Below are 25,344 nucleotides of genomic sequence, written 5' to 3'. Positions count from 1 at the left end.
TTGAGATATAAGTTCTAAGGTCTCAAGTACAGTTACAACGGCTGCCCCAACCTTCAAGCCGAAACGCATTACTGCTTCACGGCAGAAATAGGCGGGGTGGTGGTACCCACCCGTGCGGACTCACAAGAGTTCCTACCACCAGTAATTACGCAAATTATAATTTTGCGGGTTTAATACACGGTTTTATTACACGATGTTATTCCTTCACCGTGGAAGTCAATCGTGAACATTTTGTTGAGAACGTATTTCATTAGAAAAATTGTTACCCGCCTGAGATTCGAACACCGGTGCATCGCTCAACACGACTGCACCGGACGTCTTATCCGTTAGGCCACGACGACATAAGACTCTTGACTTGATGAGAGAATGTTAAGTAGTTGACTCTTATTTTCATGTTATTTTCAATTATTATTTTTTGTCGTACTGTTAACATTTAAATTAGCCTATTTTTCCGCTGTTTGTAAAATTGCTGTAACATGTCATAGTGAGTGTTATAAGAGATTGCTGTACATGCCTGTAACTGTCTTACATACCACTACTTAATTTTATACTTGTTAATTTTAAGCTTGAATGTTTTGTGTGTATTGCTGTTGGTGTGTCTAAATAAATAAACACAAAAATGCAATGAAATGTGTTCCATTATCTAAAAGATTGCCACCGGTACAGCTAGGATCGAAGTCATGTGTGATCAGGGCTCCAGAGTGAGAAATCTCATTACGAAATGCGTCACGTAATATATGGATAGCCCACTGGGTTTCTCACCGGATCTTATTGGGTCGCGTTTCGGATCTGGTGGTAGATTCTGCGAAGCACTGCTTTTTTTATTACTTAGATGGGTGGACGAGCTCACAGCCCACCTGGTGTAAAGCAGTTACTGGAGCCCAAAGACATCTACAACGTAAATGCGCCACCCACCTTGAGATATCAGTTCACAAGCTAACACAAATACAGGTACCGACTGCATGCATTGAAAAAAAGCGCTTCATTATACATATAAAAAAACAAAAAAAAACTATATATAACATTACATGGAGACCTTACATTATTATTACAAATTTACTACCAAATACGCTATTATTATTATTTTTTTTGCTTAGATGGGCGAACGAGCTCACAGCGCACCTGGTGTTAAGTGGTCACTGGAGCCCATAGACATCTACAACGTAAATGCGTCACCCACCTTGAGATTTAAGTTCTAAGGTCTCAGTATAGCTACGATAGCTGCCCCACCTTTCAAACCGAAACGCATTACTGTTTGACGGCAGAAATAGGCAGTGTGGTGGTACCTGCCCGTGTGGACTCACAAGAGGACCTACCACCAGTAATTACGCAAATTATATTACTTAATTGAAAAAACTCATTAAGCAAAATTGTAGACTTCTCGTCTAAAACTGTCAACAGTGCCAGCAAGAACGTCCAGACAATACTTGTTATGATATTTTATGTTATGTTCTAAATGTTTTATCGATGGACTCTTGTCCGCCTCCACGCGATACTCGTCATACTACGTCATAAGGAAAATAGTGTGTGGATATATGTAGAGTGTATTCCGTATAATGCTGTCATGATGTGTGGGCGTCAAATGTATTTTTATTAAAGATTGCACACACGTTCGGATTCAGTCTGGCCGCACCGGGAATTTGATACAACGCTGTTTTATAACCCAGTTTTTTTCTTCCCTACCTATTCGTACGTAGCCTAAGGTGTAGCTACGCTTGGACGGGTAGGTGAGCTCACTGGTGGTAGGACCTCTGTGAGTCCGCACGGGTAGGTACCACCGCCCCGCCTATTTCTGCCGTGAAGCAGTAATGCGTTTCGGTTTGAAGGGTGGGGCAGCCGTTGTAACTATACTGAGACATTAGAACTTATATCTCAAGGTGTGTGGGCGCATTTACGTTGTAGATGTCTATGGGTTCCAGTAACCACTTAACACCAGGTGGGCTGTGAGCACGTCCACACATCTAGGCAATAAAAAAAAAACACGCTCAATCGGAGAGAATTTGCTAACAATGGCCTTATTAAGAGTAAAGTTTCGCAGAATCTACCACCGGATCGGAATCGCGACCCACTGAGAAGATCCGGCGAGAAACTCAGTGAGCTGTGTCTTTGAGTAAATTTACTTGTCGAGCCCTTCGTTTTCATATCAATGTTGTTTCGTGATTTTGCATAGTATCTAGTTAGTTAGTTCATCAATATTCGTCGTCTACTGATGATTTAGTCGCTATCTCAGTAATCAGTTCAATGTAGACTTGTGCAACTACATAATTGATTGAAGATGCACCTCCGAAGATTGTTTTGTAAATTAAATCCATCAAAGTATTATCTATATGGCTTATCAATAGTAAAAACCGGCCGTTAGTTTAATGGCCGTCTGGTGTAGTGGTAAGTGACATGGTCACTATATAAGGGGATCGGGGGTTTGAATCCCGCCAAGGGAGGATATTTTTGTACGATAAATTATATAAAATGTCTTTTCCAGGGTTATGGATGTATATTAAATATATGTATGTGTATAATTAAATTCTTACATTTATTTCCGTTATCTGGTACCTGTAACACAAGTTCTTTACGTACTTATCACGGGACCAGTTAACGTGGCGTGATTGTTAGTAAATATTTATTTATTATCAATATTAATACGTGAAGCAAAAACTTTGTATCCCTTTTTACGAAAATCGCGCGGACGGAGGGGTATGAAATTTTCCACAATTATAGAGAATATAGAGAAGAAGTGCACAATGCTAATATTTTTTTTTTTAAATAATGCATAAAAGATACATTAAATCAATAAAGAAAACATTACACACACTACATACCATGTATTTGACGCACACACGCATGCATACTATTTACTGTCAAACTTTTGTTCTTGACGTCTGTTGTCAAATTGAGAATAGATTAAATATTGTTTGTCTTTGTTAATGTTTTTTATACTGTAGTCTTGGCGAAATTTGTGATCATAGAAGTATAAAATACAATCATAATAGTGTACAAACTTCCAATACAATTGATTATAGTCGAATTTCGACTACTGCAGGATCACTAGTTATTATTAAAACTACAGCATTTTCCATTACTCTAGAAAGTTGCATATAGCTCCCATAATCATCTATGGCAGTGCACCATTGTTTGATCATAATATTATAAGTAAGTTTAAGCCAATAGCAATTTTTATTGCTTTAAATTTTCAACGTTCACAAAAATCGAGCAGTATCATAAGTATTCGTAAAGTTCGTAGTCTTTTCCATTTTCATTTTTGAATATTCAGTATCTAAGTTTTACACATTCTCTTTAGAACCATTGTCGCGTAAATATGTATTGGTTTACAGAAGACTCCTCGCTCGATTAGACATCATACACAAGAGAAAAGCCAATTTCACTGTACGGTCGTTGGTTTTATATAATGCAACGTACCGAAATCATGGGAGCCGCGAACCGAATCCGATCGTGTGAATAGACCTTTATACCGGTCACTCACATTCGCACGAATACGCAAATCCACAAGTGTAGGACGACATTTGCAAATGCAATTTCTTACTGTTAGTAGGACCTCTTGTGAGTCCGCGCGGGTGGGTACCACCACCCTGCCTATTTCTGCCGTGAAGCAGTAATGCGTTCCGGTTTGAAGGGTGAGGCAGCCGTTGTAACTATACTTGAGACCTTAGAACTTGTATCTCAAGGTGGGTGGCGCATTTACGTTGTGGATGTCTATGGGCTCCAGTAACCACTTAACACCAGGTGGGCTGTGAGCTCGTCCACCCATCTAAGCAATAAAAAAAAATGATTATGCAAAGTTTTAGCTGCATTCGCGGTTTTCCAAGCTGTGTCGGTTTTTTAACGGACATCAAAGCGCGCGAACCGCAATCCTTCGCGTAGTCTCCCACACATTCGTGTCACCAGTTGCGCCCACGATTGCGAAGGTAACGGACGTTTCGCCATATTCATATTCCGTGACGTCTACTGTGTAGCGTACCTTCATCATGGATTGGAAGAACACCAAGGTGATGGAGTTCATTGAACTCCTGCAAAATAAATCTACCATATGGGACCCTCAAAAGAAATCCCCAGAATGGCCGTTAATGACGCCTAGGAAAGAATTAAAAACTATTTTTCTCTTCAATGTTCTATTGACGAATTAAAAAAGAAGAGAAATTCGCGAGACATTCGTAAACAAGTGTAGGAGGAAGTGCAAACGGGTTCGCAAATTGAATACCGAACCCACTTGCATAGCCGCTAAGTTTGCGAATGAATGTATGACGGCCTTTCAAATGCGCGCGAACATTCGTACAATGTGTAAATGTTCGCGCGCATGTGAGTGGCCGACATTATACTATATCAAATTCCTTAGCCAACGCGAATGACTGCAAATAGCAGTGATGTCATGCTGCTATTTGTAATCAATGTTTTTACATTGTTCTCACGGGACTCGTTAGCTCAGTAGGTTAGAGCGCCGATATAAAATTTATCTTGATCATCGGAGGGCGGAGGTTCAAATCCTTCACGAGTCAGATTAATTTTTGTTTGTTTTAACAATTAGAATGAAAAATTGGTTCTCAATCAATGCATCTGTAATTTTAAATGTAAGAATGATGTAAGTAATTTCATTCTTTTTAAATCCTTCATAGAGAGAGAGATAATACACTTTATTGTACACCAAAACACAATTTACATTCAAAAAACAATCCAAAAAAAGCAGATACATTTGTACAATAGGCGGACTTATCGCTAAAAGCGATCTCTTCCAGACAACCGTTTAATTTACAGAAATTCTAGAAAATGTAAAAATATAGCAGGTGTGTTGCGGTGTAATATAGATAATACATTATTATAGAAAATATACAATAAACATAATATATACCGTTTACATGTAATATGAAATATATACCAATATTTATAGACCAATATAAATGCTTACATACATGTAGGATTTAATTATTACAAACATTTCTAATTACTGTGATTACGGGTGGTAGGACCTCTTGTGAGTTCGCGCAGGTAGGTACCACCGCCCTGCCCATTACTGCCGTGAAGCAGTAATGCGTTTCGGTTTGAAGGGTGGGGCAGCCGTTGTAACTATACTGAAATCTTAGAACTTATATCTCTAGGTGGGTGGCGCATTTACGTTGTAGATGTCCATGGGCTCCAGTAACCACTTAACACCAGGTGGGCTGTGAGCTCGTCCACACATCTAAGCAATAAAAAAAAAAAAAAACAGTAATTATTGTAAAACATTTCTGAACGAGTGAAAGGATTCTGAACGCATGCTGTGTGAAAGGGACGGATGTAGCTCTATCTCTCTCTCTCGAACGACGCCGCCATTATGAGTAAGATGTGTTTAATGAGCTATTTAAGATTTTTTTTAATATGATATTTTTTTTATTTTGAATTTATTTGAATTTATTTAATATAAAAAGTATAGTTAAACCCAAGAAATAGTGATTTCATTTAGACCCACACCTACATACAATACATACTAATATACTCATATTTCGTATTGATTCATTTTATTAATAACTAGAGGTCCCGCAGTAGTCGAAATTCGACTATAATTAATTGGAATTGTAAGTTTGTACACTATTATGATTGTATTTTATACTTCTATAATCACAAATTTCGCCAAGACTACACTGTAAAAAATATTAACAAAGACAAACAATATTTAATATATTCTTAATTTGACAACAGACGTCAAGAACAAAAGTTTGACAATAAATAGTATGCATGCGTGTTGCGTCAAATACACGGTATGTAGTGTGTGTAATGTTTTCTTTATTGATTTAATGTATCTTTTATGCATTATTTAAAAAAAATATTAGCATTGTGCACTTCTTCTCTATATTCTCTATAAGTGTGGAAAATTTCATACTCCTCTGTCGTAAAATAAATTTAAATATTTATATTTTAAAATAATTTTCGTAAAAAGGGATACAAAGTTTTTGCTTCACGTATTAATATATAGATTTTAAACGGTTTTAGTTATCAGTGTTTGTTTAATTATTTATTTTTAGTCGTCCGTGCTTTGTTTTAGAGTAAAATAATCTTACTTACTGATAAGATGAGTGATCTCTTTTTATTATTCAGATGGGTGGACGAGCTCACATCGTGGTGTTAAGTGGTTACTGGAGCCCATAGACATCTACAACGTAGATGCGCCACTCACCTTGAGATATAAGTTCTAAGGTCTCAAGTATAGTTACAACGGCTGTCCCACCTTTCAAACCGAAACGCACCACTGCTTCACGGCAGAAATAGGCAGGGTGGTGGTACCCCGCGCGGACTCACAAGAGGTCCTACTACCAGTAACCAGGACCACCATTCGACGAACACATCACAAAAGGATTGTTTTTATTTGTTTTCTTCTTATTCTTCTTTAACCCGTGTCCACCCAAAGCCAACTTGTAGTCGTTGTGGCCTAAGCAATAAAAAAAAGAGTATTAAGCGGTTGGCAGCGGTTTGGCTCTGCCCCTGGCATTGCTGAAGTCCATGGGCGACGGTAACCACTCACCATCAGGTGGGCCGTATGCTCGTCTGCCTACAAGGGCAATAAAAAATAAAATAAAAAAAAGAGTTCCAAAAAAAATTTTGACTCGTGAAGGATTTGCACCCTCGCCCTCTGATGTCCGCGGACCGATAGCTAACTGAACGAGCATGTTCAATTGCGCAACCCCTTTCTTTTATCAGAAAAGGGAGAGCCGTCGTCTCTGGGACATCAGCGCTCTAAACTACTGAGCTAACGAGCCATTTGTTTAGGGGGATGAAAAGGAAGAATTGTTCCCTTGGAATTTAGAATCACAAAAAAAATAATGGTATAGTCGATTTGAACCCCCGCCCTTCCAAGTTCAGGCTACCCCCAAAGCACCGTCTGCCGTTGAGGTAACCTCTCTAAGCAATTTCTTAGGGAATATAAGCATTGCTTAACCTGAGTTATTGCGAACCTGAGTTAGTGTTTTAACTGAAGCTTAATCACTCCTCATTGATTCGAAACGCTTTTAATGCAATACATATTTTTCATTTTTACGTACGCCCAGAATTATTAAATATGTGTGTATCTATTTTTATGTAAAATAGAATACGCACGTATCTACTAAAAAAATAATATTTATTCGTGTGATGCATCCTGTGTTTTTACTAGTGCGAGTACTTTAACTGTAATTATCTTTCATTGTATGATAAATAAATAAAAAAATACAAAAAAGTATCTGTGACAATTTTTTTGATTCATCTCAAGTAATCTTGTAATTTCTCATACATCATACTGATAAAATGAAATATATTTAATAGTTCAGAAGTTTATTGCGTGGATACGTTTTATTTATCTATATTATTTATGTATTTTATTATTTGTATGTATATTTTTAATAATACATCACCATACCTTTGGACACTAGCATGGCATGAAGTTCCGTTTTTGAAGCTCGATCGTAAATAATCAGTACTGGATATTCACAGGAAATAGTTATAAGTTGCACAGTTAATCTTTCATGCTCACGGTCAAAATTAAACATTGAAAGTGGCACCTGTGACAGAGAAGCTGAGAAGTGCGCGTTTGGGATGGTATGGATATATGATGAGACGAAATGAAAATGAGGTTGGTAAGGGAGTGTTAACTATGAATGTGGAGGGATATAGAGGAAGAGGTAGACCTAAGAAGAAATGGATGGATTGTGTGAAAGTCGATATGTGTAAGAGGGGAGTGAGCGAAGAAATGGTATATGATAGAAAAGTATGGAAGGAGAAAACATGTTGCGCCGATCCCAGGTGACTGGGAGAAGGGCAGGAGAATGATAGTCAAAATTAAACACTTTCATTCTTGAGTGAATTAATGAAAAAATTTGCAGTAAAGATCATAAATTGCATAAATTTTCTAAAAGGTTCGATGAAGGCCAAGAATATAAAGTGAAGAAAATTGTTTAATACTTTTAATATTCATTAGTTCTATGAAGTGTGCAACGGCTGCAGTTTTTTTTTATTGCTTAGTTGGGTGGACGAGCTCACAGCCCTCCTGGTGTTAAGTGGTTACTGGAGCCCATAGACATCTACAACGTAACTACGCCACCCACCTTGAAATATAAGTTCTAAAGTCTCAGTATAGTTACAACGGTAGCCCCATCCTTCAAACCGAAACGCATTACTGCTTCACGGCAGAAAAAAGCAGGGCGGTGGTAAGCAGGGCAGAAATAAACAACCCGTGCGGACTCACAAGACGTCCTACCACCAGTAATTACGCAAATTATAATTTTGCAGGTTTGATTTTTATTACACTATGTTATTCCTTCACCGTGGAAGTCAATCGTGAACATTTGTTAAGTACATATTTCTTTAGGAGGTCTTATTTCTTCCATTTGAAGAGGTTTTTCTGTCAGTTGATTTTGTGTTTTATTTGCAAGTTCACGGAATCTCATTTCATTATTATTTTTTCCCTATCTAAGCTGATAGCCTTGAGAGGTTATATCAACGTAACGTAACAATTAGGCGAGCTCACGGGACTCAAACCTGACGACGTTGCTAACACTAACCCTAGCAAGAGCAGTCCTTCGCAGAATGTACCAGTGGATCGCATCTGTTGTAGCCACTTGACTCTGCTTCTTCAATTTCTGGGATTGTACTATTTTGCAGCGAGAGGGAACTACCAGTGACCTCTCATGTATTTTTTGTGTCTTCGTAAAGTTTCTTCCGCTATATAGTTGAAGACGTTAAATCTATACTTTAATCTATACTAATATTATAAAGCTGAAGAGTTTGTTTGAACGCGCTAATCTCAGGAACTACTGGTCCGATTTGAAAAAAAACTTTTAGTGTTAGATAGCCCATTCATTGACGACGGCTATAGGCTATACAACATCACGGTAAGACCAATACAAGTGGAACACCAATAAGGAATGTTTCAAAATATTTTCACTTTCTACGCAAATGAAGTGGGTGGTAAAATTTAGCGTTATGCCAAAGTAACTATTCCACGCGGACGGAGTCGCGAGCAAAAGCTAGTATATTATACATTGATATGTATAAAGAAACTGTACGTGAATAAAATAAATGAGAATTAATGGAAGCGTATATGGCCGAGACGAGCGCGACAAGCCAGCCAGGAAAATTGTCCTTAGGTTGATTTATTATTGTGGAACAAGAAATTTAACTTACAATTTGTAACCTCCCGGGCTCCGGTTAGTTGAATTGCCTTAGTTGGAACTCGTGAAGTTTGTTGTTGAAAAACAGAAGCCACTCATAATTGAGGTGGACTTTGAAAGAGAAGCTTTTTTAATACGCTTTTATTAGCTTCAGACGTACATGTATGTTTGTAACGGAATCTTTGAACATGATTTTGACTCCCTTCAAAACGTCGGATTAACTCGAATCAATTCAACTAAAAATAAATAATAGTTTAAAAAACCAACAAAATACACTTTTATAGAAAATCCAACTAAGAAATAGAAAATAAATTTTAATAAATTTGAATTAAAAATAGTGTAAGAAAAAATTATTTTATTGTAAAAAAGCGTGGGATGCTCTTCAGAATATGTATTATGAAAATAACCCTTCTACTCATATCTGTTCATAAAAAAATTATAACTACTGATACCATGCACCCCATGGATATTTTTTAGTTGGATTTTCTATAATAGCGTATTTTGTTGGTTTTTTAAACTATTATTTTTGAGGAGAGTCCTCAACAGTAGGCAGCGACTGGTTGCGCTCCTGGTATTGCCGATGTCCATGGGCGACAGCAACAACTTAGCACAGGTGCATCGTATGCTCGTCTCTGCCTAAAACGATATTTAATAATAAATAAATCTATATATATAAAAGAAAGTCGTGTTAGTTACACTATTTATAACTCAAAAACGGCTGAACTGATTTGGCTGAAAATTAGTGAGGAGGTAGCTTAAAACCAGGAGAAGGTCATAGGATACTTTTTATCACGTTCCCGTGGGACTTGACATAAAACGTGGTGTAACAAAACGCAACTGACAGCTAAACGTAATATATTCTATGGTTAATTGTGTTAATTATAATAGAATTTTGAAGTTGACCGGTTGATGTGTTTGAAACAAACCGTGTGGCAGAACAAAGTTCGCCGGGTCTGCTAGTAGTTTAATAAAACTATCAAAATACGCTTATTATAGAAAACCCAACTAAAAAATGGAAAATAAATTTTAATAATTTGAATTAAAAATTGTGTAGAAAAAATGATTTTATTGTAAAAAAAAAGCGTAGGGTGGTGCATGGTATCAGTAGTTATAAATATTTTATGAACAGATATGAGTAGAAGGGTTATTTTGATAATATCCTGAAAAGCACCCCACGCTTTCAACAATTCAAATTTATTAAAATTTATATTCTATTTTTAGTTGGATTTTCTATAAAAGCGTATTTTGTTAGTTTTTTTAAACTATTATTTATTTTTCATTGTTTGGTTGAATTTCAATTTCTTCAATATTTTTTTTTAGTATTGAATTGTCATCGGTCCTTAATAAGTATACCAAATTTGGAGTTAATCCGACGTTTTGAAGGGGCTCAAAAACATGTTCAAAGATTCCGTTACAATCATGCATACGTCTGAAGCTAATAAAAGCGTATTAATAATAAATACCAGTTAATTTATACACAAAACAATCCAAATTCAATATAGATATTTGGAAAGTAAGCGATTTTAAAACAAAATATGCTATTATAGTACACTTTTAGAGTTATTGTTTAGAAATGTCTCGACGTATTTTTATCTGAATGAAAATTTGACCCTAATTACTGACACCCGGATAACTGATACACCCGGCCTGACCCGGGTCACGTCATTTCTTAATATATCTTTGTGCGAAATTTCACCTAAATCCGTTTTGCCTTTTTGCTCGATTAAATAACAAAAATCCAGACATACCAATATTGTTTTATATAAGACTTTATTAATTCAAAATATTTTTTACTGGTAGTCATGTGGGTCCGTCGGGTAGATACCACCAACCTGCCTATTTTTGCAGTGAAGCAGTAATGCGTTTCGATTTGAAGGGTGGGACTGAGACTGGGCGGCGGCATTGACATTGTCGATGACTATGGGCTCCGGTGACCATTTAACACTGGGTGAGCTCGTCCACCCTTCTTTTCTTTTTCTTCACTTTATCCCACTAGGTGCCTAATTTTTCTCATTCATTCTCCTTTATAACACTCACTCCACTCTCTCTCATATCGTCATTCACACACTCCATCCATGTCTTCTTCGGTCAAACTCTTCCCCCTCTACCTTGCACTACCATTTCCATACATGAGCTTCGTCCACCCATCTTAGCAAATACATACATATATTGGGGTTAAATTGGGCTTTAGCCAGGCTTGGTATCCTCGTCCTTAATATTTGCTGACGCGAAATTCCTTTAAGCATGAACGAAGGACGGAATAGTCCAAATTCTTCACCACAACCACGATCCAAGACTCAACCATGTCTCGCATGGTCGCTAGCTTTAACGTTGCACTTAATGTCACAAGACTCAGATATCCGTTTGACATAGCGTCGTTGTCAAACCAAAATCTGCTATGGGCACTTTGAGATTTTTACTTTTGGACCTTTTCGTATAGTTTACGGCCCTATCTACCGTATAAAAAAAAATTATGTGTCTATAGCTTTAATATTTATCTATAGCTTTCTTTTGCTATAGTTTTTAAAAATTCACCTTCATATAAAGTTTTATACGATGATGTTTTTACTCGTTAATTCAAAATTGAGTTTTTGCACATAGCAGATTTTGGTTTGACAGCGACGATAGACTAAAAAAATCGAATTAAAATTTTATGGCCTTAATTTCTCCGTCATTCTAGAACAGATTTCCAAATCTCCAGCCCCAAGCATCGACTAGCATTCCCAAGCACAAGAGATCGTCGCGGCGACAGCTTTCCAAGAAGCTGTCTTATTAGTAGACGTTGCAATCAACGAATAAAGCGGTAAAGAAGCTTTTTTGGTTTTTCTTTTACGACAAATAATACACGTCCAGTTTATACATATATACCTACCCCTCAACTTAGCAAAACCTCACTTTACGAGTGCGTGTCCCAAGACTCAGTTCGCGACTTATGAAGAACATCTGTCAAGGCTATAATAGACAGAGATTCCACATGGCCACGTTTGCTCTGCCAAGAGTAACTGGCTATGATGATGATGATGATAATGGTACCCCTCAACTTCGTCATTGTAAGTGGTGACTTAATTAAGTCAAGTGGTGAAATTAAGCTTTATCTTCAAAATTTGCAAAACTAATTTTATAACGCTTATCGTTAAAGATATCGTTTAGAGTTCGGTGGGGCTTTTGATCGGACTAGTGGAAAGTGTTTCGTACTGAAACAGATTTTTCGTGTTTCTGTATTTTTATTAATATCGAGTATTAGGCAATACATCTTCAAGACAACACAAATCTTAACCTAGGTACAGTAAGGTTCGATCTCGCCTGTAGACGGCCGGCTAGCCAACCAGAAGCTTGCTGAGCAACCCCTCCAAGCCTACGGGCGGAGATCGCCGTCGTATAGTAACTTAACACACGCGTTCCGCGGCAGACATTCTTTTATTACAAACAACAAAAATTACCCAACGCAAGTCACGCGTAACCATTAGAACCAGCGACAATTGTTCATCGTGTACCAGTCAAGGGACAGACGGTCCCACCTCCGGAAACGACGCTGAGCCCAGGGAGCGCGAGGCAGTGGAAGGAAGGCGAACCGGTAAGTCTTCAGACTTATTTCGTTCCTTACTGTACATATTTTATGGTCCATTCGAACCGAATTGCTTAGCGTGACCTTGTGTTGTCTTGAGTTAGTATTCATTTTTAATTTGTAATAAAATAAAATTCACGATAACCGCCATTAACTCGCGCTGCTCCGTAGCCATCATGGCGGATATCGAACAAGATATGTTTGAACGCGAAATAATTCTTGACGATATCAAACGTACACTACAAGTTGCTCAAATAAATGAAAAACAATTTAGATCTCGTGTTATAGACCTAACTTCTCAACACAGAAAGTTCTCAAAATTACAATCGAAAATTGAAAAGGTTCTAATAAAATCAAAATGTTTCGATAAAGATGAACAGCTTAAAATTCGTGGTGATTTTAATGATTGTTACTACGCCATAATTGCTCATATGAATAGTTTGAAAAAATCGGATGAAGAGAGTAGACGAATGAGTATTTTAAATTCTTCGTTCAATGCTCATAGCGGTGGTTGCGCAACCAAACTACCCACTTTGCCTATGCCGTGTTTCAACGGGGAACCTACCTAGTGGCCCCCGTTTTATGATTTATTTCGTTCGTTAGTGCACGACAGTGATGCCTTCACCAACACGGAGAAGTTCCGTTATTTACTTTTAACTTTAAAAAATGAGCCGTATAATTTAATAAAGTCACTACCGATAACTGAGGATAATTACTTTGTGGCTTTGAACATTTTAATTTCACGGTATGATAATAAACGGGTGATCGCAGTGAAACATATCGATAAAATACTCGATATCGAACCTTGTTCCGAAAGAAACATTCTTACTTTGCGTAATTTACTGAACGTATATCAAGAAAATATAAAAGCGTTGGAAGTTATGCCATTGCCTACGAAACAATGGAGTTTTTTATTATTGAACATTCTACTGCGTAAAATACCACCCTCAATACGTAAGAGGTTCGAGTTATCTCTAATAAAACCATGCGATATTCCAGACATTGACACGTTAATAAACTTTTTAGAACGTGAGTTATCTGCATGCCAGTTTTCAAACTCAAATTCAGTTAGTTTAAATACAAATGATAAAATGGTCGCACATGGGGGTAGTTCTCGAACATTACCGCAAAATGCATCGCGTGTTGTTTCTAAGTCAAGCGAAGCCACCTTAGGTACGCGACGTTCATTTGCCGCTAGCGTCATTCATGACGTTCCCTTAAGAAATAAAAACACGAAGAACAATATATGTTTATGTTGTGAGGCTCAGCATACGTTAAATAAATGCAGCAAATTTCTAAATTTATCTCCGCGTGATAGATATTTTTTCATTCAAAATAAAAACGTTTGTTTTAATTGTTTAAATGTCGGTCATGATGTGAAACAATGCAAGTCCAATTTTGTGTGTCGCTCGTGTCAAAAAAGACATCACACTTTGCTTCATTTTGATTCTCATCGTTTGTCGGTTACAGTAAATAGTGGTATGACAGAAAGTAGTTCTGCATCTCTCTCGCGCAACGATTCATCTCAATCTGACGTAGCCGCTCAACACGTCATGACCGCGGTGAATCACACACAGTTTACTGCATCGTGTGTTCGGGGTACAGTTTTGTTAGCCACAGCGCTCATCCATGTATGTGTGACTCCGCGTATTAAACACATCGTTCGATGTATTGTAGATAGTGGTAGTCAGGCGACATTTATCACAGAGGCTTGCGCGCAGCGTTTAAATTTAGCGCGTAAATATACTAACGTTCCGGTGTTCGGTGTGGGTGATAGTAAGCCTGTATACCCGAATGGCTTCGTAACGTTCTGCGTTACCCCTCGTAATGGGGATCAGCCTTCGATCCCGGTTGAAGCATTTATTTTACCAAAGATTGTTTTACAAAATATGCCAAGTGTTTCTTTACCTTTCACGGAATGGCCTCATATACAGAATATTACATTAGCTGATCCCAATTTTCATACTCCACAACCAGTGGAAATGCTTTTAGGTGCGGACATACTGTCCCAAATATTATTAGGCAATGTGATTACGGGACCACCTGGTTCGCCGATAGCTATAAATAGCATCTTCGGTTATCTATTGTTAGGTAGTCTTTCTTTCAATCACAAGCCTTCCCCTGTTACTACAGGAATACAAGTTTATCATTCAAGTTTTAGCTCATCCTACGATGACATGGAACTAACAAAATTTTGGGAACTGGAGTCGTTGCCTGAAAGGAAAGAGTTCACTCCAGATGAAACTTTGGGCGAATCGTTATTTGTTAGCTCACATACTCGTGACAAAACCGGACGATACATAGTCCCCCTTCCGCTTAGACCGGATTCCCCATCCTTAGGTGAATCCCGGAGTATAATTTTATCTAGATTAAATAAATTAGAATATCGTTTAGAACGTAATCATTTGTTAAAAATGGACTATCACACGTGTTTAAAAGAATACGATGATCTTGAGCACATGGAGTTAGTTCACACTCCGTCCCTGGTCCCGGACAATTCGTATTACATACCGCACCACTGCGTGGTCAAAGAATCGAGTACTACTACTCGAACGCGCGTTGTTTTTGATGCAGGTTGCAAAACTTCCAATGGAAAGTCTTTGAATGACATCTTGTTAGTCGGTCCTAAATTGCATTTAGACATAGTCGATGTTTTACTAAAATTTAGATTAAATTCTATTGCTTTCACGGCAGATATAAAACAAATGTACCGAAACATTTTAATACGCGAGTCGGATCGCGATTTTCAACGAATCCTATGGCGGTCATCATTAAATGAACCCGTACGCGACTATCGACTCCGAACAGTTACTTTCGGCGTTAGTTCTTCACCGTATTTAGCATTACGCACGATAAGACAACTAGCTGTCGATGAGCAGACGCGGTTCCCGTTAGCCTCTGAGGTCCTGAGGGACCAAGTGTTTGTTGATGACGTAGTCACGGGAGAAAGTGACGAGTCACGTGCTTTAGCTTTACAACAACAATTAATCGATATTTGTCAATCAGCGGGATTCGAACTGCGAAAGTGGTGCAGCAACTCGCCCGCGATACTCGCGGCAGTTCAGACGCCAAGTCTTCACGGTGAGCGGCAGGACAACATATCCTTCGCTTCCATGGAAAATGATATGCAAATAAAAGTCCTCGGTCTGCAGTGGAACCCAAAGCTTGACGTCTTTTCATTTTCTGTTCAAGTAGGAACCGATAAAATAACAAAACGTGCGATTCTCTCTCAAATAGCGAAAATTTATGATCCCATGGGTTGGCTTGCTCCTGTCACTTTATATGCCAAACATTTAATACAATTATTATGGTTATCAAAAGTTGGCTGGGACGACCCACTGCCCGTGAATATAGCAAACGCGTGGTCAACCTTTATCAATGAGTTACCACTCTTATCGCAATTAGAAATTCCACGTTATGTTTTGCCAAATACATATGCTGTCCAAATTCATGGGTTTTCTGACGCATCCGAGAAAGCATATGCTGCTAGCATTTACCTACGTCTTACGGACTTACAACATAATGTTAGATGCTTTCTTTTAATTGCAAAAACTCGCGTGGCGCCTATCAAACCGGTTTTGACGATACCACGCTTAGAGTTATGTGCGGCGGTATTATTGTCTCAGCTGTGTGAGAGGGTGCTATGTATTTATAAAGATCGTGTGAACTGCGAAGATATATACGCATGGTCAGATTCTTTTATTGTGTTAGCGTGGCTTCGATCACCACCTCACGAATGGAAACCTTTCGTGTCTAATCGAACGAGCGAGATACTCTCACGACTTCCAGCAAGGTGCTGGCGTCACGTTCCATCTGAGGATAACCCAGCAGATGCTCCATCTCGTGGGATGCTTCCTCAAACATTTCTAAATAATGAAATGTGGTTTAATGGCCCGCCGTGGCTTGCCCGAGAGCCGTCTTACTGGCCCACGAACAAAAACATTCCTAATACTACGGAGGAAAGACGTAGTTTAACATTAATGCTGAATTCAGTAATAACACAACCGGAGGACGTGAAATTCATATCACGCTTTTCCACGTTAGGTAAACTCGTTAGAATTACAGCTCGAATATTTCGTTTTTACAATAATTGTAAGCGAATAAAAAAATCCTATCCTGATTTTATTACGGTGTCCGAGTATGAGTTTTCTTTAATGAAATTAATTCACAGAGTTCAGTTATTTTGTTTTTATGAGGACATAAAAAATATTTCACAGGGAAAATACCCTTCAAATAAACTCAGACGTTTAAATCCCTTTCTTGACAAAGACAATAATTTACGAGTAGGAGGACGACTTAACAAGTCGATTTTGAATTTTGATTCTAAGCACCAGTTGATTCTACCTAAAAAACATCATTTAACTTTTTTAATAATCGATAACGCTCATATCACAAATTTGCATGCCGGATCTCAATCTGTTCAACACATTTTATTTCAAAGATTCTGGATCTTATCCAGTCGTGATATTATTCGTAGGCGTATTCATGGTTGTGTTCATTGCTTTCGAGCACGTCCTGCTCCGTTACAGCCAGCCATGGCTCCGCTACCCGCCTCAAGAGTGCGTCCCGAACGTCCATTCTTAAAGACTGCAGTTGATTTCGCGGGACCGTTTTACGTTCGTGCAAACAAAGTTCGAAACGCGAAGGTAATCAAATGTTATGTTGCTGTTTTCGTTTGTATGTCGGTTAAGGCGGTGCATCTCGAGTTGGTTTCGGAATTATCTACTGATGCGTTTTTGGCGACTCTATGACGATTTATATCACGTAGAGGTATGAGTACCGATATTTATTCCGATTGCGGGAGAAACTTTGTTGGCTGTAATAACTATTTACAAGAGTTATATACATTTTTACGTGATAATGATGTACAATCGACGTTAAACAGTAAAACTTTAGAACAAGGTATAACTTGGCATTTTCAGCCACCTTACGCTTCTCATTTCGGCGGCTTATTCGAAGCCGGTGTAAAAAGTTTTAAGCATCACTTTTACCGTGTGTTAGGCACACAAACACAGACGTATGATGAGATGCATACACTTCTTTGTCAAATTGAGGCCGTACTCAATTCACGGCCGCTCTGTGTGTTAAGTAGCGATCCTACGGACCCTTTACCCTTAACACCTTCTCATTTTTTAATTGGAGGTCCTTTAACGGCTCTGCCAGATGTCTCATTGACGGAGACTACTTCAAATAAACTGACCAGATGGCGTTGGGTTCAACAGTGTCTTCAACACTTCTGGAAACGTTGGAGTCGCGAGTATTTACATGAAATCCAACAACACAATAAATGGTTTCAAAATCGCGGACCACTCATACGTGAAGGCACCATTGTCGTGGTACGCGACGATAATCTTCCTCCATTACACTGGAGACTGGCTCGCGTACACGCTCTTCATCCCGGGTCCGACAATGTTACTCGCGTAGTAACTGTTCAAATCGGTAATACCTTCGTTAAACGTGCATTAGTCAAACTTTGTCCACTTCCAATACATTAACTTTTTATTATTATTATGTTACTCATTTTTTTATTATTATTACTTTTAATTTTCACACATACGTGGTTGAGTTACTGAGTTTTTAAATTCCTTCATAAGTAGTGTTAAAACAATTTCATTATTTTAAGGTGAGCGGCATGTTTCGTACTGAAACAGATTTTTCGTGTTTCTGTATTTTTATTAATATCGAGTATTAGGCAATACATCTTCAAGACAACACAAATCTTAACCTAGGTACAGTAAGGTTCGATCTCGCCTGTAGACGGCCGGCTAGCCAACCAGAAGCTTGCTGAGCAACCCCTCCAAGCCTACGGGCGGAGATCGCCGTCGTATAGTAACTTAACACACGCGTTCCGCGGCAGACATTCTTTTATTACAAACAACAAAAATTACCCAACGCAAGTCACGCGTAACCATTAGAACCAGCGACAATTGTTCATCGTGTACCAGTCAAGGGACAGACGGTCCCACCTCCGGAAACGACGCTGAGCCCAGGGAGCGCGAGGCAGTGGAAGGAAGGCGAACCGGTAAGTCTTCAGACTTATTTCGTTCCTTACTGTACAGAAAGCTTTTTTTTTATTGCATCTATGGGTGGACGAGCTCACAGCCCAGCTGGTGTTAATTGGTTACCGGAGCCCATAGACATCTCAACGTAAATGCGCCACCCACCTTGAGATTTAAGTTCTAAGGTCTCAAGTTAGTTACAGCGGCTGCCCCACCCTTCAAACTGAAACGCATTACTGCTTCACGGCAGAAATAGGCGTGGTGGTGGTCGTACCTACCCGCGCGGACTCACAAGAGGTCCTACAACCAGTTGCTTGGTGGGTGCGATACTCCACGTACCAGCTCCTCTTTTGTTGTCATCGCTCGGGTTGAATCGAAACACATTTCGGACGTTCCGGAACTGTCATTCGCTTCGTGCCGCGCAATCATTTTGCACGACTACCCACCATACGTCCGCTATGTCCAAAAATAATGAAGGTCGACCCATGCTGCGAGAACAAAAGTTTGACAATAAATAGTATGCATGCGTGTGTGCGTCAAATACATGGTATGTAGTGTGTGCAATGTTTTCTTTATTGATTTAATGTATCTTTTACGCATTATTTAAAAAAAAAATTAGCATTGTGCACTTCTTCTCTATATTCTCTATAAATGTGGAAAATTTCATACTCGTCCGTCCGTGCAATTTTCGTAAAAAAAGGATACAGAGTTTTTGCTTCACGTATTAATATATAGATACAATCCACAACGTCAGCGGATATGCGTAGCAATTAAGTCTACATGACAGCAAACTTTATTATAATTTATGTAATATTCTCGCAACTTGTCTTATGTACTTATAAATACCTAACACGCTAATGATTATATATTGTAACTATACTGAGATCTTAGAACTTATATCTCAAGGTGGGTGGCACATTTACGTTGTAGATGTCCATGGGCTCCAGTAACCACTTAACATCAGGTGGGCTGTGAGATCGTTCACCCATCTAAGCAATAAAACAAAATGATTAATACGTTCTTCACCTAGAAACTGGGATGTTTATAACGAACGATAATCATCAAACCATGCTGAATTGGTTTGAATGGAATATATTTCAATCGCCTCGCTGGCTTAGTCAGTATCTGACAGTAAATAGTATTATGGCCAGTGTCGGATTCCCGGCTGCAGTCGCCATCTTTGTTCACTTCACGTTGGGCTGGATATATTTATCTAGTCTCGTGTGCATTTCCAGCTTGCATTATACAGGAGGAAGTCCTAGTCTGGTGTCGCTGTACGATAGGGCGTTTATTTATTTATATATATACATATATGTAAATGAAGCTCTCTTGGCCCTTTATTATATTTAATAAAAAAAATTATCTATACTAATATTATAAAGCTGAAGAGTTTATTTGTTTGAACGCGCTAATCTCAGGAACTACTGGTCCGATTTGAAAAATTCTTTCAGTGTTAGATAGCCCATTTATCGAGGAAGGCTATAGGCTATAATATAAGATCAAGGTAAGTCCAATACAAGTAGAGCACCAATAAAGAATGTTTCAAAATAGGGGTTTAAATATCTCCTTAACATTCTATAATTCAAAAATATCTTCACTTTCTACGTAAATGAAGTGGGGTGAGGTAAAATTTAGCGTTATGCCAAAGTAACTATTCCACGCGGACGGAGTCGCGGGCAAAAACTAGTTGTTGCAATATAGAACATATGAGTTAAGTATATTTGCGAAGAAAGTGCACTTCTTATAACTTGAATTTTGGGCTGTTTGAAAAGCACTGTCAAATTAGTATCGAATAAATAAATAAATATTTACTAACAATCACGCCACGTTAACTGGTCCCGTGATAAGTTCGTAAAGAACTTGTGTTACAGGTACCAGATAACGGATATAAATGTAAGATTTTTATTATACACATACATATATTTAATAGACATCCATAACCCTGGAAAAGACATTTATATTTATCATACTAGTGGCACACTTCGGCTCCGCTCAGGTCTTTAACAAAAATTTCAACGACATTTGACGTTGTTATATTTTTTTAAATAAAAGAAAACTTATTACGGCATAACTATAATAGTTAGACATATGCTGTCGCGACACTTTTTGTAAATAATAATGTGTTCTACAAAGTCGTAGTACATTATTTTATTCTATCATCAATAGCTTTCGCAGGGCACGCGATGTAAATAATATTTTAGGTATTTTTTTTACACCTTGGGTTACATTATTGGAGTTTTAGTAAGGATCCCTAATTTTTATCAAAAAAGATAGCCTATGTCACTCGGGAATAGTGTAGCTTCCGAACAGTGAAAGAATTTTTCGAATCGGTTCAGTAGTTTCGGAGTCTATTCAATACAAACAAACAAACAAATCCTTCCTCTTTATAATATTAGTATAGACAAATATCTTCCCTTGGCGGGATTCGAACCCGCGACCCCCTTGTGTAGTGACCATGTCACTTACCACTACACCAGACGGCCGTTTATTTGAATATCAATCTAATAGCGGTGTGGAGATTAAAGAAATATGAAATTAATTTCTGTTTAAAATCTATACTAATATTATAAAGAGGAAAGATTTGTTTGTTTGTTTGTTTCGAATAGGCTCCGAAACTACTGGACCGATTTGAAAAATTCTTTTTCCATTAGAAGCCGACATTGTCCCTGATGAACATAGGCAATTTTTTTTAATTTTATTTTTGTTTCATGTGTGTTTTAATGTTTCCGAAGCGAAGCGAGGGCGGGTCGCTAGTTGTAAATAAAATTACGATAAAAATTAACTTTAAATGTCGTTTCGTTATCACAGAGCGACATAGTGGTCTTATTTGAAATACTAATAAAAAGTAAAATTGTAAATCTATAGATCTGAAATATAGTAGTGTATTAGCTTGTTTCCCAAAAAAAAAAACAATTATCTCATCATTTGCAGTCCTATTTGCTAACTACGAGCAACATTTGATTGAAATTCAAAAGAAACAAGGAAAATTAAAGGTCTCGCAGGGAATCCGAAAAAAAAAAACCTGGACAATTTTGACTAATATCGGTTACAGTCAAGTGAATAAAAAAAAAGACGTGTGGCAGTCGGTGACTGCCGCGGTAAAGCTATTGCATAGCATTTTTTATCAACTTATGCAATTATAATTAGACAATAATAATTTAATATTAAAACAATACTAAAATAAGACCCCGCTATGTTTATAAACATTAACAAAAGCAAAACATTAACTGTCACCTTCACACTCATAAGCTAGACCGCGCGAGAGAGAGATGGGCAGACTTTTCATGACGCGCATGCAGTGCGACGTCGCGCGCTTATGCAGTTGAACGCGAGCTACATGGTAGGCGGAGTGGGTGGTGTTAGGTTTTATTTTCGTTACGGCATTTCTTGATTCGGTCGCCGCGCTCAAAGCCCGCGATAAAAGATATGCAATAGCTTAAAATAAAAATGAATTTAACATATTCATTCTATCGGTTATCGTTAGTTTTAGAAATGGCATCTTTTATGTATTAACAAACATTTCAGTGTATTATTAATACGTAATTAGTTAAATAGGTAAATTTAGTATAGAATATATTTAGTATTTAGTAACAAAGGAGACGGAAAATCACGGGCCAAAAATGTAATAACTTGGAATGTAGTCTAAAAAATTTGTCATATTTTTTTATATAAGAATATAAAAAATCACCTCAATCCTCTTTCTGGGACCGGAGAAAAATGAGAAAGTTAGTTTTTGTCGGTATAACGGTGTGATCGATTTAATTAATCGATTACAGGATTATAAAAAGAAAAACATTGCACTAGGTAATTAATGCAAAGTAATTAAATGAGCGATTTATACTTGTTGTATACAAGTGCGGTATACGCCGGATTTAATAGCGATTATATACATAAATGAAGAAAAGTCTATTATTACTTAACAAAGTAATATGATTATCGATTTCAAATCGATTAAAATCGATTGTATTTTTGATGACAGCTTTGACAGTAAGCTGACATGACGTTTGTTCATAGATTAAACAATTATTTTTTGGCGCTTGTTGGTTTTTTTGCTCTACTCGTTTTGTATCTTCGACGCATTTTGAGTGTGTATCTATCGGGCTGTTTTTATATTTTCAACGATCACTGCTTTATTATTACGGATTCCAACTCTGCCATCCTTGTACGACAATTGCTTCTACACTGGACACCGAAGATCGCTCACACGTTTGACTTGAAATTGTTGCATTGGATACTGTTGAAATTATGGATCGCTGTGTGAATTGTGGGATAGCAATTCCATATTCCATACCTGATATATATCATTGATATTCATTCATAATATGACATTTAAAAGATTATCCAGTAGATATAATAAACATTTACTTATGCTTAAATAAGTTATTATTCAGCTCTTTTAAAGAGATTGTAACATAACCTAACTTTTACTAAATCTTTATTGACTCGGCTCTCAGATTGAGAAAACTTTTATAATTTTCAGCAAGGTACTGATAAATCTGAATCTATTAATTCATATTAGTTTCATCACGTTACATTCGGGCCCAAAAATGTATGTAATCGTTTCAGTCTCCTTTAGTATCTACCTGCGGGATCGGAATATCGGTACGGTCGCAGCGTTCATTTCGAATACACTCGACGTCTTATAGGTATTTTAGACCACGATGACTTTTCAATACTTCTTCTTACTTTAAAGTCTTGTATTTTCCCGGCCGCGATATTCCTAGCCCAAAGATAATGGCATCCGCTCTTTTTAAAGGATTAAACTGACTGAATTATTGATTTACCTTGATTTGTGTTGGTTGGTGTTTCGACTCTGTCTCTACTTCTCACCTAAGTATTTACTCGCACCGTCTTGTAAGCGATTCAAAGATGTGAGCTGTTTAGGGTTCAGCATGGGAATATACCTAACAGTATGTTATGGCCAGTCTTCTATCAGATGATTCAAACATCGCAACGTGCTAATTGAGGATATGTTCAGATTTTAAACTGAGCCAGCAATGTAAAGAGTACCACATTATTAGAACGTAATGTATCAAAAAAAAAAAGCTTTGTTCTACGAATTCTCTTATAATGCCTTTCAAGTTCTGAGCCATGTTCACAATGTTCTGGTCTCCAGCTCATGTAGAAGTTGTTTGTAGTCACATACATTCGATCAGTGTGCTTAGTGCGAGCTTTTTAACGTTCTCGATAGCGTAAAAGTTAGCTCATATTTGTACTATGGAAAGGCATCGTTTGCCTACGTTAGCCGCTAGGGGCGCTGTTCCAACTGCATACAAAATTGGGCTAACTTTTACGCTTTTTACTGGTGGTAGGACCTCTCGTGAGTGCGCGCGGGTGGGTACCACCACCCTGCCTATTTCTGCCGTGAAGCAGTAATGCGTTTCGGTTTGAAGGGTGGGGCAGCCGTTGTAACTATACTTGAGACCTTAGAACTTGTATCTCAAGGTGGGTGGCGCATTTACGTTGTGGATGTCTATCCAGTAACCACTTAACACCAGGTGGGCTGTGAGCTCGTCCACCCATCTAAGCAATAAAAAAATTAAAAAAAAAACAGAATGTACAAGAAACGGAGCAGATACAAACGCGGCGAATTGCCTCGTGAGTTTCCGGAGAAATTCATAAGATTACCATTTTTACGATAAACGTCAAATTAAATTTTCTTTCGCTGGTCGAAATTGGAAATATTTTTCCTATCCCATAGGCTCTACGAGGAGAGTTCACGTTTTGTTTATGGGTCCCTCGAGGTTCGGGAGGTAGTCGACTTTTTTTTTTTTTTTATTAGTTCGAAACTATATTATGGTCTTGCGTGAATACTTGTGTAGCTCTATTATTGGATTGTAAATTGAATGATTTTGTTTGACAATTCGTTTCCGGTCATTGGTTATCGGACTTTTAAGGTAATCTTTTTTTTTTATTGCACATGTTCGTATTTCACTGTGGCTGTCGCAATTTGGAGACCACAACTTACCTTGAGACATGAAATGAACCCCAATTGTAATATTTGTTGGCTAACCCACTCATTAAAATGGAACGCACCATGCTTCACAGCAAAAGTAAACATGACGATGTTATCTACTCGCAAGAGCCTCTGAATGCGTCCTACCATCAGGGGTTAGGCAAATTTATTAATTTATTGAGTATGATTTTTATTGTACTTTTACGTGCCGGGATTCAGGATAAATAAAAATTCTACCGAATTACAACAAATCAGTATTAGCACTTAGAACACACAAAACACTTCACAAACACATTAAAATCCTCAATTCCTTTCTTTCGCTTCGCTTCAGGTGATCCGTTCGCTGTTTCGCTTCGAGTACTTCCGATAACTGACTGGCTGCGTGCCATCTCTGTAACATTCCACAAAATTCTAGTATTGTGTGTTTCCGCCATCGATAGATGGCGTTGTAGTTCTCGAGCGTCCTAGAGACTACTAGATCCTTCGATATTCGTTCGACTATTCGGCGACAGATGGCGTTACTCTTACCGGCGTAACAGTGCAGTGTTATAATACCTGCATCCTAGAAGTCGTTAGTGAGCATTTGTCAGGTAGGTTTTCAATAAACGTGCTTGCGAGACGAGAGCCCCAGCATACTGGTAAGCTGCTACGAAGAAAAGAAATAGAGGAAGAAACTAGAAGATTACTAGATGATTAAGC

At 37.9% G+C, this 25,344-nt stretch overlaps 1 protein-coding gene across 1 annotated transcript in view; it reads left to right on the top strand.

Annotated features, from left to right (window-relative positions):
* LOC114247851 (uncharacterized) overlaps window positions 1-11,933 on the top strand; it is a 30,279-nt gene extending 18,346 nt beyond the window's left edge. Inside the window, exon 4 of the mRNA XM_028180919.2 lies at window positions 11,806-11,933. Coding sequence (XP_028036720.1) covers window positions 11,806-11,901 — 96 coding nt within the window. The 3' untranslated portion in view covers window positions 11,902-11,933. The remainder of the gene's footprint in view (window positions 1-11,805) is intronic.
* The last annotated feature ends 13,411 nt before the right edge of the window (window positions 11,934-25,344 follow it).

The sequence above is a fragment of the Bombyx mandarina genome, chromosome 20 (assembly GCF_030267445.1).
Source record: "Bombyx mandarina strain Sakado chromosome 20, ASM3026744v2".
NCBI lineage: Eukaryota > Metazoa > Arthropoda > Insecta > Lepidoptera > Bombycidae > Bombyx > Bombyx mandarina.
This window is presented reverse-complemented; position numbering and strand designations above follow the sequence as displayed.